The following is a 13243-nucleotide window of genomic DNA, read 5'->3' on the forward strand; positions in this document are numbered from 1 at the left end:
CATGATATTGTAGATGTCAAACTAATATAACACTGTATGTTAACTATACTGGAATTTAAAATAAAATTACATTTAGAAAAAAAGAAAGTGTGTGTGTGTATATAATTATAAAAAGTCTTGGGTTTTAAAAGTAAATGTGCAGCAGTGGGGAAATAAACTCTAATTTTTCTATGTTAAAGTTTGATGTAGAACTCCTTGAATAGGAATCACCTATAGCTTATGAAAAAATAGATTTCTAAGTCCCACTGGTGATACACTCATTCAGAATCAACCCAAGTGGTCTTTTAAGTACTCTGAAGTTTGAGATCTACTACACTAATGTGTACAATGAATTTTTTTAACCACTAAAAATTATAGTTAGTTTTTTCCCCATAAATATGTACAGGAAGGGAATGTACGCGGATGCTAACAGTGTGTTGTTGGGAATTTTTGTATTTTTATTTGTAAATTTGATACAGTGAGCATTTATTACTTCTATAGTTATTAAATAAGTTTTATATTAAAAAAGACTTACTCTAAGAGTACTGTAAGAATCATCTGTTTGGGCATAGGGATCTTTTACAACTTACTACTAGCTGTATCAGTTTTTTTCTTTTTCTTTTCTTTTTTAATTAATTTATTTATTTTGAGAGAAAACACAAGCAGGGGAGGGGCAGAGAGAGAGGGAGAGAGAGACTCTCAAGCAGGCTTCACACTCCATGCTGAGCCTGATGTGGGGCTCAATCTCACAACCTTGAGATCATGACCTGAGCCGAAATAAAGAATCAGGTGCTTAACCAACTCAGCCACCCAGGTGCCCTGTGTCAGTTTTGAAGTGAATGTGTTGCCAACCACAAGCATGTGAGGCCAGTTCTCATTGCTGAAGAGGGTCTTTCAAATTAATTTCTCAGATGATTTGTATCAATAAACTTTGCTAAGATTCCTGCATAATTATAAGGAAAGTATAATAATTTTACCTTAGTTAAGTAGAATATGTTTTGATGTCAGAAATCTGGGCCAAATTCTCATTTTTAATGAGTCAGTTTCTTTTAATTTGACACCTGCCTTTTGCCTGTTTTTCTCTTGGGTTGTTAAGGTTTTAAAACTTTTTTTAATGAATTTTGAGAATTCTTTTTATTTTGTATGAGAATCGATTCTATTGGATAGATTCACCAACAAATATATTTGTGAATATGTAATACAATATATGCATCAACTTTTTAATTTATCTTTTAACTTTCCTTAGGGTGGTTTTTAGTAAAGTAGCATTCTTAATTTTTATTGAATATATTAGTCCTTTAATTTAAAGTATACCATCTGTGTCTTGTTTAATAAATCTTTCCCTACTTGAAGTTGTAAGGATAATTCAAAATAAAACTTTGCTTTCATAATTTTGCCATCTATTTATCAGGAATTGAGTTTTGAATGTGGTGTTAGTTTGAAATATTTCACTTTCAGCTTTTATATTTGGATATTTAAAAAGAAGTACTGTGTAATTAAGAACAAACAACAAAAAAGTAACATACCAAAGTAAATGTTCCTTCTATTTGTGATTCCTGGTTTTCTCTTTCTCCTCTAAAAATCAGATGTTTTTACTTTTAAAGTCGTCTTTAAAATGTTTAGTTCCCTGGGTTATTATCTAACCTCATAATTTTCTTAGCAATTTTAACCAATTTTAAAAGCACTGTTATGTTCTTTAAGAAAATTTTGAGATGATTTTTTTTCCTGCTTAAATTAGAGTTTAAGGGGCACCTGGGTCACTCAGTGGGTTAAGTGTCCAACTCTTGGTTTCAGCCCAGGTCACATTTTATGCAAGATTGAGCCCTGGATCGGGCTCTGTGCTGACAGCGTGGAGCCTGCTTGGGATTCTCTCTCTCCCCTCTCTCTTTGTCCCTCCCCTGCCCATGTGCATGTGTTCAATCTCTCTCTCAAATAAATAAACTTTATTATTAAAAAAAAAATGGCCTCATAGTTGTGAGATTGAGCCCCACTTTGGGCTCCGGGCTGGGTGTTGGAGCCTGCTTAAGATTCTCTCTCCCTCTCCGTTAGCCCCTCCCCCCTCATAAAAAATAAAATAAAGGGGTGCCTGGGTGGCTCAGCTGGTTGAGCGTCTTACTCTTGATTTCTGCTCAGGCCATGATCTTACAGGGTTGTGGGATTGAACCCCAATCATGGGATTGAGCATGTAACCTGCTTAAGATTCTCTCTCTCTGCCTCTCTCCCCCATCATGTGCTCTCTCTCTCTCTCTCTGTCTCAAAAAACAGAGCGTGTAGTCTGCTTAAGATTCTCTCTCTCTCTCTCTCTCTCTCTCTCTCTCTCTCTCTACCTCTCTCCCCCATCATGCACGTGCTCTCTCTCTCTCTCAAAACAGAATAAAAATGAAATAAAAAAATGTTAAATAGTTGAAATTAGGGGTGACTGGGTGGCTCAGTTCGTTAAGCATCTGATTTTGGCTCAGGTCACGATCTCGTGGTTCCTGAGTTCCAGCCCTGTGTGGGGCTCTGTGCTAACAGCTCAGAACCTAGAGCCTCCTTCAGATTCTGTGTCTCCCTCTCTCTCTACCCCTTGCCTGCTCACACTCTGTCAATCTCTCTCAAAAATAAAATATTTTTTAAAAATTAAGAATAAAAAATTGAAATTAAAAACAAAAACAAAAACTAGAGTCGAAGACTATCATTAATTTTTGACATGCCATTAAATGTGACTTTCTTAGCAAAACTTAAATTAGAGGCACCCAGGGCAGTAAAGAAACTGTGGGCTAGCAAAACAAAGAAGGTAGAGTTATCTCTTTTAAGCTTGTTTTTGATAGTCATGAAATAAAATTTTTTTTAGCATACATAGATGCTAAGTTTAATATACTAAAATTAATTGAATGAGAGTATATGTTGTGATGTGTTAAAATGTATGAGTGACTGGTTCTCCACATCCTCAAGAACGCTCTGTTTCCAGGGGCCCTGCCAGAGCAAGAACCATGGCTTACTTTGGGGAAGGGAAAGGCCCCATCCATGTGGATAATGTGAAGTGCACAGGAAATGAGCGGTCCCTAGCTGACTGTATCAAACAAGATATTGGAAGACATAACTGCCGCCACAGTGAAGATGCAGGGGTCATTTGTGATTATTTTGGCAAGAAGGCAACAGGTAACAGTAATAAAGGTAAGTCATTTTCCAGGGCCTGTACAAGTCAAAGAGTGTTCTTCACTTGATTAGTATCAGCAGTACTTTGATAACAAAAGTCTCCTTCATAAGACTGTATATAATCCCTGGTTCCTTGTGCTCATATTTAGAGGCAGTGGTTTCCTGACAAACCTGACTGGATGGGGCTTACAGGGAGAGCAGAGCTCAGGGGCAAGAGTGGATTTACAGGATTTGTAATCTCTGGCATCCGGCCCTTTCCACGTTCTCAGCCATTTCTGTACCATTCCTTCTCTGGATGTGATAAAACTGTCAAACTTGTCGGTATCCTTGAAGATTTAGAACGGATAATTACTTCACAAAAACAAGGCCAGAAATGACAATTTAAAGATATGACATAGAAAGGAACTTCTTCCACTCTCACTAGTATTTTAAACAATAGAGATACATTTAAAAGTAATTGCAAAAAGAAGGTTATCTTTTGTAGATTTTATTCTCTGAAATTAAAAAATGTAAGGGAAATGAGAAATAATCTTTCAGTACAACACAGTAATAGGTGTTTTATACTTAAATAGAAAGGTCATTGAAAGCTGAGTGTAACTTTTATGAAACAAATACTGCTTTAGAATAAAGAAGTAGCTATTTTGTAGAAAACTGGTTACATTTTATGAATAGAACAATGATCTCTTTATGTGTTTTGAAAGCTCAGAGTTTTGATCATTGGATTTTCTGAAAAGTAGGTGTATCTGTATTTAAACATTCTCTTCCTCTAACATCTTTTAATTGCTAAAGACCATGCAAAAATGAACTGGATGTTGTTAATATGATTCTTCACTGTCTGAGGAGCTTTTGAGTATGAAGAGTACTTAAAACCTTTTGTGCTTTGTTTTATACACACACACACACACACACACACACACACACACATACACACATAATCGGCTTACTAAATCGTATGTTTAATATTATTAAATAGTATACTTATATACAAGTATTAATTATAACTTATTAAAGTGCCTTCAGTAATTTAAACTATAGTTAAAAATTGAATATAATTAATTCTTTGGATTATGTCAAATTTCTTAAGTGGTAGAAAAACATAAAAATTCAATAATTGTAAAATGTTTTTGCTTTGGATTCTCTCTTTCTGCCTCTCCCGCACACTCTTTCTCTCAAAATAAATAAGTAAACTTAAAAAAAATATTTCCTCTTAGACAAGCTGGATTACATAATTTGGTTTGTTAACCCTGATTTTGTATTGAGGCTCAAGACCTAGTGACTTCTATAAGGGGACTGAAACTCAAGGCATTGGTTATTGGTCATCTGATGGGATCCTTTTATAAATGAATTTCATTTTGCTTAAAAAATTTTTTTTTGTAGCCGTGGATTTTACGCCTTATTAGATTTTACACTTTTGCAATCTGGTGCTTTGCCCTGGAATGATGTAAACTTTCAGTTTTGCTTGCTCAGTATTACATCATTCTTTATCTTGGCCTTATATACATTGACCTGACTTGGACCATTATTTGAAACTTATGTTTTTCTAATGTCTTATAATTTGCTGTGTCATCTAGAGGATTCATATCCTAAGAGATGAGAATTAAAGTTTGACAGCATGCCTCTGAGATCACTTGGCAAATTAATGATCTTGGTAAACATTGTTGAACCTTTTTCTCCATGAAGAAATAACTAGTGTTGATCCCCTACTGAGCTCACTTCTACCTGGTTATTATGGGGGAATATTAGTGCAGACTAGATTTTCATGCTCTTGGCACAATTCCCCACCTTCTCTTCTTACACAGATAGAAAAAGTGTCAATCTATACTTGGTACACATGTACTTAACCAAAGAAACAAAATACCCCTGTATAGATTCCCCTCCTTCTAAAATTATTTTTAAAATAGCTATACTTTGGGGCACCTGGGTGGCTCAGTCAGTTGAGCGTCCAACTTCGGTTCAGGTCATGATCTTGCAGTCTGTGAGTTCGAGCCCCACGTTGGGCTCTGTGCTGACAGCTCAGAGCCTGGAGCCTGCTTCAGATTCTGTGTCTCCCTCTCTCTCTGCCCCTTCCCTGCTCATGCTCTGTCTCTCTCTGTCTCAAAAATAAATAAAAACATTTAAAAAAATTTTTTTAAATAGCTATACTTTATTTTATTTACTTTCTTTTGTATACCACCTTTTCATATATTTTCGTTCTTAATTCTTTTTTTATGCTTTTGTGAGAGTCTGTTATCTTGGGAAATTTGACTGTATTACCTAAAATGCCACTTAGTGTGTTTAGTAAGCCCTTTCCATATAATAATATGCTATATGAGTAAAATATAAATGTAAATATAGATCAGAATCCCATTCTAAGTTACATTTTGTATAAGTGGCCTGGAAAGTGTTGTATGTGAAAAGCAAATTACTTAGACCTGTACTACCTTTGCAATTCTCTTGTTTTGTTTAATGTTCCTGCACTCCGAAACAGTCTCTGTAATCAGCAGAGGGAGGGCTGTAGGCACCTGTGGGATGACATGCTGGACAGGGTCACAGCTGAATGTGGGAAACCTCATAAAGTTCCTTGTCTGCTTATGAATTCTTGTTGCCTTGGCTAAATGAGAAGACTTTTCTTTCTTTCTTTTTTTTTTTTTTTTAATTTTTTAATGTTTGTTTATTTTTGAGAGACAGAGCACAAGCGGGGGAGGGGCAGAGAGACAGGGAGACACAGAATCCAAAGCAACTTGCAGGCTCTGAGATGTCAGCACAGAGCCCAATACGGGGCTCTAACTCATGAACCGTGAGATCATGACCTGAGCCAAAGTTAGTCGCTTAACCAACTGAGCCACCCAGGCACCCCAACTTTTAATTTTTATTATAAGAGAAGGTATCCTATAATTTGAGGAGAAAAGATGTTTTAAATTTTTTTTTTCAATGTTTATTTATTTTTGGGACAGAGAGAGACAGAGCATGAACAGGGGAGGGGCAGAGAGAGAGGGAGACACAGAATCGGAAACAGGCTCCAGGCTCTGAGCCATCAGCCCAGAGCCTGACGCGGGGCTTGAACTCACAGACCGTGAGATCGTGACCTGGCTGAAGTTGGACGCCTAACCGACTGCGCCACCCAGGCGCCCCGAAAAGATGTTTTAAAATAGAGAAAGAAACGGCAGGAGACTGTGTCACTTGTGTCTTTGTCCCACTGTTAACAATACAACAGTCTGATTAATAACCTCTGTCTGCTTCAGAATCCCTCTCATCTGTTTGTGGTTTGAGATTACTGCACCGTCGGCAGAAGCGGATCATTGGTGGGAAAAATTCTTTAAGGTAAAAGGTCCTTCAGAGATTTTACATGTTACAAAACTATTTATGTACATACAGTGTTACAAATTGGGGGTTTTTCTACTATGATATGAGGGATTTATTTTACTTACTTAATTTCCTAAATTAAATCCAGATTACATTTTTTTTCTTTTAATCTACATTTACTTTATATAGACTGTGTTCTTAGATCACTACCTCCTGATTTATACAATAGATACGTTGCTGAAAAGTTATATTGTTGAATCTCACTAAGAGGAGGTCTGAAAAATATGTAACTACAAAATTCATTTAATTTAGAATATATTTGTTTTAGACTTGACTCTTTTAAATGTATTTTTTTTTTTATTTGTTGCGTTTACTAATGGAAACCCAGTACTTTGCTTAATGAAATACTTCTTCGGGCTGCTTAGGTGAGGTAGTGAGGAGAGAAAATACACTTCAAGCAATGAAATATAGAGAAGACGGAGTTTTTTCCATGAGTGTCAGAGGTGGGTGGGATGCATACAAATGTCCATAAGCAGATCTTCAGTGTGGTCTGCTCCAGGTTGTAGGGGTACCATTTTCAAAGTAGGGAGAGATCTTACCTGCTAGGGTCCCTTTTATGTGGCTTTCCTCCCACCTGCAAGCCTTCCAAGTCATTGTCTTAATGGATGCTTTTCTTTGCTTTTCTCCCTTATACGGACTCAAGTGGTTTACTTTCTTCTTAGGGGTGGTTGGCCTTGGCAAGTGTCCCTCCGGCTTAAGTCATCCCATGGAGATGGCAGGCTCCTTTGTGGGGCCACACTCTTGAGTAGCTGTTGGGTCCTTACAGCAGCACACTGCTTCAAGAGGTACGTGTCCACCTTTCCAAACAAGTCCGTTGGGTTCTTATTTGACAGTTCTTCCAATTCCTTCCTGCTCCGTAGCATACTAGAAACTTGGGGTGACAGAGCCAGGCTACCAATCTTCTTTACCTGTGCCCACGGCACTGTGGAGGTGGGGGAGGTAACAGAAGGAGCAACGAGAGCCCTCTGGAAGCTACTTGCTACGCCAGTGTTAAAGCAAACTCTGTATTTGGGGGAAGAGAAGATGCATTTTGGGAGGGGAGGCAACTATGTTAGTGCTTCCCTCAAGAACTTATCTGAGGGTGAAATCATATCCCAGTAGACCTAGAGGAGATCTCAGATGACCCAGTAGTGGATACTAAGATAGGGAGTGAAGTTTTTATTGTTTTTTGATCCTTTGGATCTTGGTGTTTCGTGTCTTTTAGATTTCTCTATTTGTACCTTCTAGAAAGTCCAGGTTGCATCCTGATTATTTCCTCATCTCCCAAACATTTTATCACTTCAGTCTGAAGTCTTCCCAGTTGAGAGGGGAGGCCATACAGAGAAAAATGGTGTGCCAGAGTCACACTGCTCATGGTGGCAGTGTCTGCACTAGGACCTGGCTCTCCTTTGTTCTTGTCCTGTGTTCTTTTGTGGGCCTGACTAATGGCCATTTCCTCAGCATGAATTTTGGGATTTAAAAATGTATACCAATCCTTGGCAAAATATTGATAATTAGTGAAGCAAGGTGATTATACAGGAGTTTCACTGTGCTATTCTAATTGTGTATATTTGAAAATGGTCATAATAAAAAGTCTTATATAAAATGTATAACATGTCATTGAAAAATTCTTACAAGCAAGAATTTGTTTTATATTTTTCCATATGTGATACAAGGCTTCACTATATATGTACAATTTATCCATATGGTTTTGTTCACTTTAACCACCATGTGAATTTTAACTCCTATTGTAAGGCTAAATCACGATTTATTTAGTCCCCTACTAATGGATAGTTAGTTGGTTTCAATTCTTTCACTATGAAAAAACAATGCTGTAATAGACATCTATTGTATGTCTCATTGGGTACACATATGTGGGAGCATTTTGCTAGAGTATGGGCACAATTCAGTTTTACTCAGCACTATTAATTTATTTTCTAAAGTAATTGCATCCATTTATATCATGGCAGTAGGTAAGTCCATTTCCTCAAGTCCCCACTTCAACTTGATATTATCTATCAACATTTTTAGTTTTTGTCAATCTTAGACTTTTTGGATTTCTTTTCAGTTCCACTTCCCTGATTAGTGTCTTCCTCTTTCATGAATTTCTTTGTTCATATTCTTTGCTTATCTTAATATTGGATTGTCTTTTTGTAATTGATTTAAAAAATTTGTTCTGTGTGCGGAGTCTTTGTTGTTAGGTGTTACAAATACCTTTTCTCAGTCTGGGGTTATGTCCTGTCCACTTGTTTAAAATCTTTTTCTTATGAAGATATTTTAATATCTTCATTTAATATGTTTAATATGTGTCAATTTTTTAAGTTTGATATAATTTTTTATATTTATTTAAAATATCCTTTCCTAGGGGCACCTGGGTGGCTCACTCATTTGACTGTCTGACTTTGGCTCAGATCATGATCTCAGTTTGTGAGTTCGAGCCCCCCCGACAGGCTCTGTGCTGACAGCTCGGAGCTCGGAGCCTGGAGCCTACTTCCGATTCTGTGTCTCCTTCTCTTTCTGTCCCTCCCCCACTTGTGTTCTGTCTCTATCAAAAATAAATATTAAAAAAAAATTTAAATATCCTTTCCTAGCCCCACATGATGAAGATTTTATCTTACTTCTTCACTAAGAAAATGTATAATTTTGTTCATGTTTAGGTTTTTAATCTGTTTACTGTTTATTTTTTGTATACATAGTATGAGAAAGGAGCCTCATTTTATACTTTCATGGATAGTTAGTTTACCAGCACTTTGTATTGAACATTACATTCTTTTTAAAAAAACTTTAAATATTTTTTTCTATCTAATGATGGAGCTTTATTTTTTCTTTTTTTCTTCTTTTTTTTAAGTTAAATCTTAGTTATGAACATTACATTCTTTACCCAAAGATTTATGTCAATTATCTTGTATGCTCAGTTCTCATATATCTTTGTTTCTAGGATCTCTATTCATTTCCTCTTATCTATTTTGGTAAATATTTATGAAGTAATCTTCCATTTGTAAAGTGTGCAGAAGACACATATCTATATTTTACATAGCCTTTGTCATTTCTGGGATAATAATTGAGTTTGAGAGTTCACCTATATATCAGTGGGTTTAATACATTCATGTGTTACATCAACGGCACACACAATAAAGATTATATTCATTCATTGACTTAACAAAAATTTAGTATTCCCAGGAATATGCTATAGGATATAGTGGAGAGAAGACAGATAAGGATCATTGCTATGATAAGAATTTTCAGTGTAGCTATAGGAACCCAGAAGAGGGTTGATATTGATATTGCTGATAAAATAGTATCAAAAAAAAATTCAGGGCACAATTTTTAAAGTGTGGTCTTTCCACCACAATATTAGATACATTTAGCTTGTTAAAAATTCAGATTCCTGGGCCCCTCCTCCAGATCTACTGAATCTTTAGAGCCAAGCCTCAGGAGTTGGCATTTTTATCAAGCATCTCTGATGATCCTTCTCAACACTAAAGGTTAAGACCCACTTGCCTAGTGGATAAAACAGAACATGATCTGGATATGTTTGAAGAATGATGATGAGGAAGACTGTAATAGAGCTTGTAGGATACTTATCCATGTCCTATTCAACATATTAGTCACAAAACTAAAAAAGGACACTGATGGTAAATTAATTATATTTTTGGATGCCAGAAGATTGGGAGAGACACATATTGGAAGATAGGATACATGATGGGAAAAGATCTTGATAGTTTGATCCTAACAAGCAGTGCAGAATAAGAAGGAAGTAAAATGCTGACTTTAGTTCCAGGAAATGTGGCTTAAATGTAGCACACGTGAAAATGACCGCATGGGTTTTAGAGTCCTGCAGCCTTAATACAAGTCAGTGATGTAATGCAGTTGCTCACAAAGTTTATCAGTTTTGAGCAGCACTGAAAGAATATTGTCAAGGCAAAGCAGTGATGAGCCTAGCTATTCTTACTATGCTCAAGCTATTGTCAGAGACAAAAGCACTGTCACTATCAAACAGAGAGAACTTGGCTCAGTTCTGGGGGCCACATCATGAAAAAATGACATGGTACACCAGGGAAGGCAAACAGACAGGGGAGATTGTGTGGAATCAGATTATATTTGTTACCTGTTGCTTCAGATACTTCAGATGTTAATGGGAGAAAATATAATTTTCATTTTAACCAAAGAGTTGTTTATTTTTTATTTACTTAACACTAGGACAATTCAAAGATGGAATGGGCTGTATGTGGGAGGAAGACTAAGTTCTGTTATGAAGTGTGTCCAAGCACAAGAGGTTGTATTCATGGATTGATAGAGACTGGAGCTGGGTAACCATCTAATGTTGAGAGAATAGTGGTGAAAGAAGCAGGAGACATATTTGAACGATGGGAGTTATTAGTTAAGATAGTGATCTGGAGTTTTGGTAGTGGACTTACAGTAGAGAAGCAGGAAAGACCCAGGGGTTCCTGGGTGGCTTAGTCAGTTAAATGTCCAACTCTTTATTTTATCTCATGTCACAATCTCATGTTTCATGAGATTGAGCCCCACATTGGGCTCTGCACTGACAGTGAAGAGCCTGCTTGGGATTCTCTCTCTCTCTCTCTCTCTCTCTGTCTGACTCTCCCCTCACTCTCACACACGCTGTCTCAAAAATAAATAAGTAAACTTTAAAGAGAGAGAGGGAGAGAAGCAGGAAAGGACTGAAATGCCGGAATAGTGAAGCTTTGTTTCATTCACTAGGTGATGGGAAACCACTAAAGGTTTTGAGCCTTGAAATGTGATCTAAGAGGGGTTTTAAGATGAGTCATTGGGAGATATATAGGATTGATCTGAGGATGTAAAGCAAAATTATTAATCCAAGAGTCTGTGAATGAGCTTCAAATTAGATGAAAAATCTTTGCACACATGCTACTGGAGTGACTCCAATTGGTCCGTGTTACCAAGTGATTAAGACTCACTATGGTAGGAACTGGAGGGGGACTATTGTAATAGAGATAGAAGATGGAAAAGAAAAGGAGGGAGAGAAGGTAGAGTCATGGTGACAAAAGTCAGTAGAACTTGGTACTGTGTAACAAGAGACTTGGATCTGGCCATTGAGACCAAGGTCACAGTTCTCCAATTTTAACTATTCACTTTTGTGAAAATTATTTAGCCTCTTGGAGCCTCAGTTTTCCCACTCATGAAATGAAGGCAATAATATTCCACAGTGAAGAACAAAGGACCTGCTAAATGTCTGAAAGTATTTGATAAAATGTGAAATTCAAAACAAATGTTGGTTGTTATATGTTAGGGTTCCAAAAAGAGAATCAAAGATTCTTATTTTCAACAGTAAAAAATTCTGGGTGATTTTATTCCACTGACCACTGGAGAAGAATAAGGTAGGAAACTACAAGGAACGTGGAGAAGCCTGTCTTAGGGTTTAGAGGTTAGGCAAAATAATTCAGTAGGTTCAGTTTAGATTATCCTGTTTTCTAAATGCTTCATCTTTTAAATCTCTGCTAAAAGTTACAGACTTCAGGGTTCAAGGCTTAAAGTATTAAGTAGGGAAATTACCCAAAAATTCCACTTGAGTTGAACACTTTGATCTGACTTTTGGAAGGTCTTTTTCGTTTTCTTTCTTTCTTTCTTCTTCTTCTTCTTTTTGTTTTTTGTTTTTGTTTTTTTTGCTACATGTTTGGGTTTGGGTTTGTTTGTTTACATGTCATTATTCCTCCTCTGGCCTGCTCCTTCTAGATGATTGCTTAAAGTCAGAAATCATCTCCTTTCTGTTTATAAACCTAGTGTCTAATATATTACTTGGCACATAGGATATACTCCTAAATGGTTGTTGCATGATGAAAGTGAGGGCTTAGTTGCCAGATAGTGGATATATTTAAGAATGTTTGACTCTTTAGAGAATGGTGGTATTTTAAACCTGGATCAACAGATAATTCCTTCCATATGTCATTTCTGAATTTCTTCCCTTTATCTGCACAGAAGATAAAGACAGTTGATTAAAAAGCAGAGGAGCAGATTATGATATGCAGCATTTTGATGTATTTTAGATATAATGCAAGATTCTTTTAATGTGTGTAGGGAGAAAATTATTTTGCAAATGTGTTTTATATCCATCTGCCTTGGTCTGTAACCTTTACCAGATTTCATAGACTTCCTGTTTTGAAGTGCCTAAGGAGCTACAGCTCACATCTTTATTGCAGTAAGCTCATTAAAAGGCATAAGGACAGTTACTAGTGATTAGAATAAGCTCCAAATTTTGTTTCTTTTCTGGGTTCAAGGACTTTGGATTAAAACAACCCTCCTTTAATCATCAGAAACTGTTAAATTTGCAAAAACAGATTTCTTCTGGAATTGCAGAGACTGCAACGTAGAAGCAATATTGTTCTGAGAGGTTACCTTCCTTTTAGATTTCTTGGGAGTGTAATTTAAGGTCTACTGGTAGGAGAAATTTGTTTTTTTTTTTTTAATGTTTATTTATTTTTGAGAGAGAGCAAGTGAGCGAGCAGGGGGCACAGAGAGAGAGGGAGACACAGAATCCAAAGCAGGCTCCAGGCTCTGAGCTGTCAGCACAGAGCCTGACGCAGGACTTGAACTCAAGAACTGTGAGATCATGACCTGACCTGAAATCAGACGCTTAACCGACTGAACCACCCAGGCACCCTGGGTATATTTTGGAATGAGCTTTCACTCCTGTTTTTTATTTGTATCTCTACTGCTTTAACTAGTGGACTTCTGCATATTCCATAAAATGGGTTCTTGTTCATCAGGCCTTTTTTGGTGCCTAAATCTTGCAGTGATGATATAGGCCGGTGCTCTTGAACACCTA

At 36.7% G+C, this 13243-nt stretch overlaps 1 protein-coding gene across 1 annotated transcript in view; it reads left to right on the forward strand.

Annotated features, from left to right (window-relative positions):
- Window positions 1-13243, forward strand: part of PRSS12 (serine protease 12) — a 77728-nt gene that overhangs the window by 53282 nt on the left and 11203 nt on the right. Inside the window, exons 10-12 of the mRNA XM_040475040.1 lie at window positions 2930-3135; window positions 6339-6417; window positions 7122-7244. Coding sequence (XP_040330974.1) covers window positions 2930-3135; window positions 6339-6417; window positions 7122-7244 — 408 coding nt within the window. The remainder of the gene's footprint in view (window positions 1-2929; window positions 3136-6338; window positions 6418-7121; window positions 7245-13243) is intronic.

The sequence above is a fragment of the Herpailurus yagouaroundi genome, unplaced genomic scaffold, assembly GCF_014898765.1.
Source record: "Herpailurus yagouaroundi ecotype Mexico unplaced genomic scaffold, PumYag 28, whole genome shotgun sequence".
Taxonomy (NCBI): Eukaryota; Metazoa; Chordata; class Mammalia; order Carnivora; family Felidae; genus Herpailurus; species Herpailurus yagouaroundi.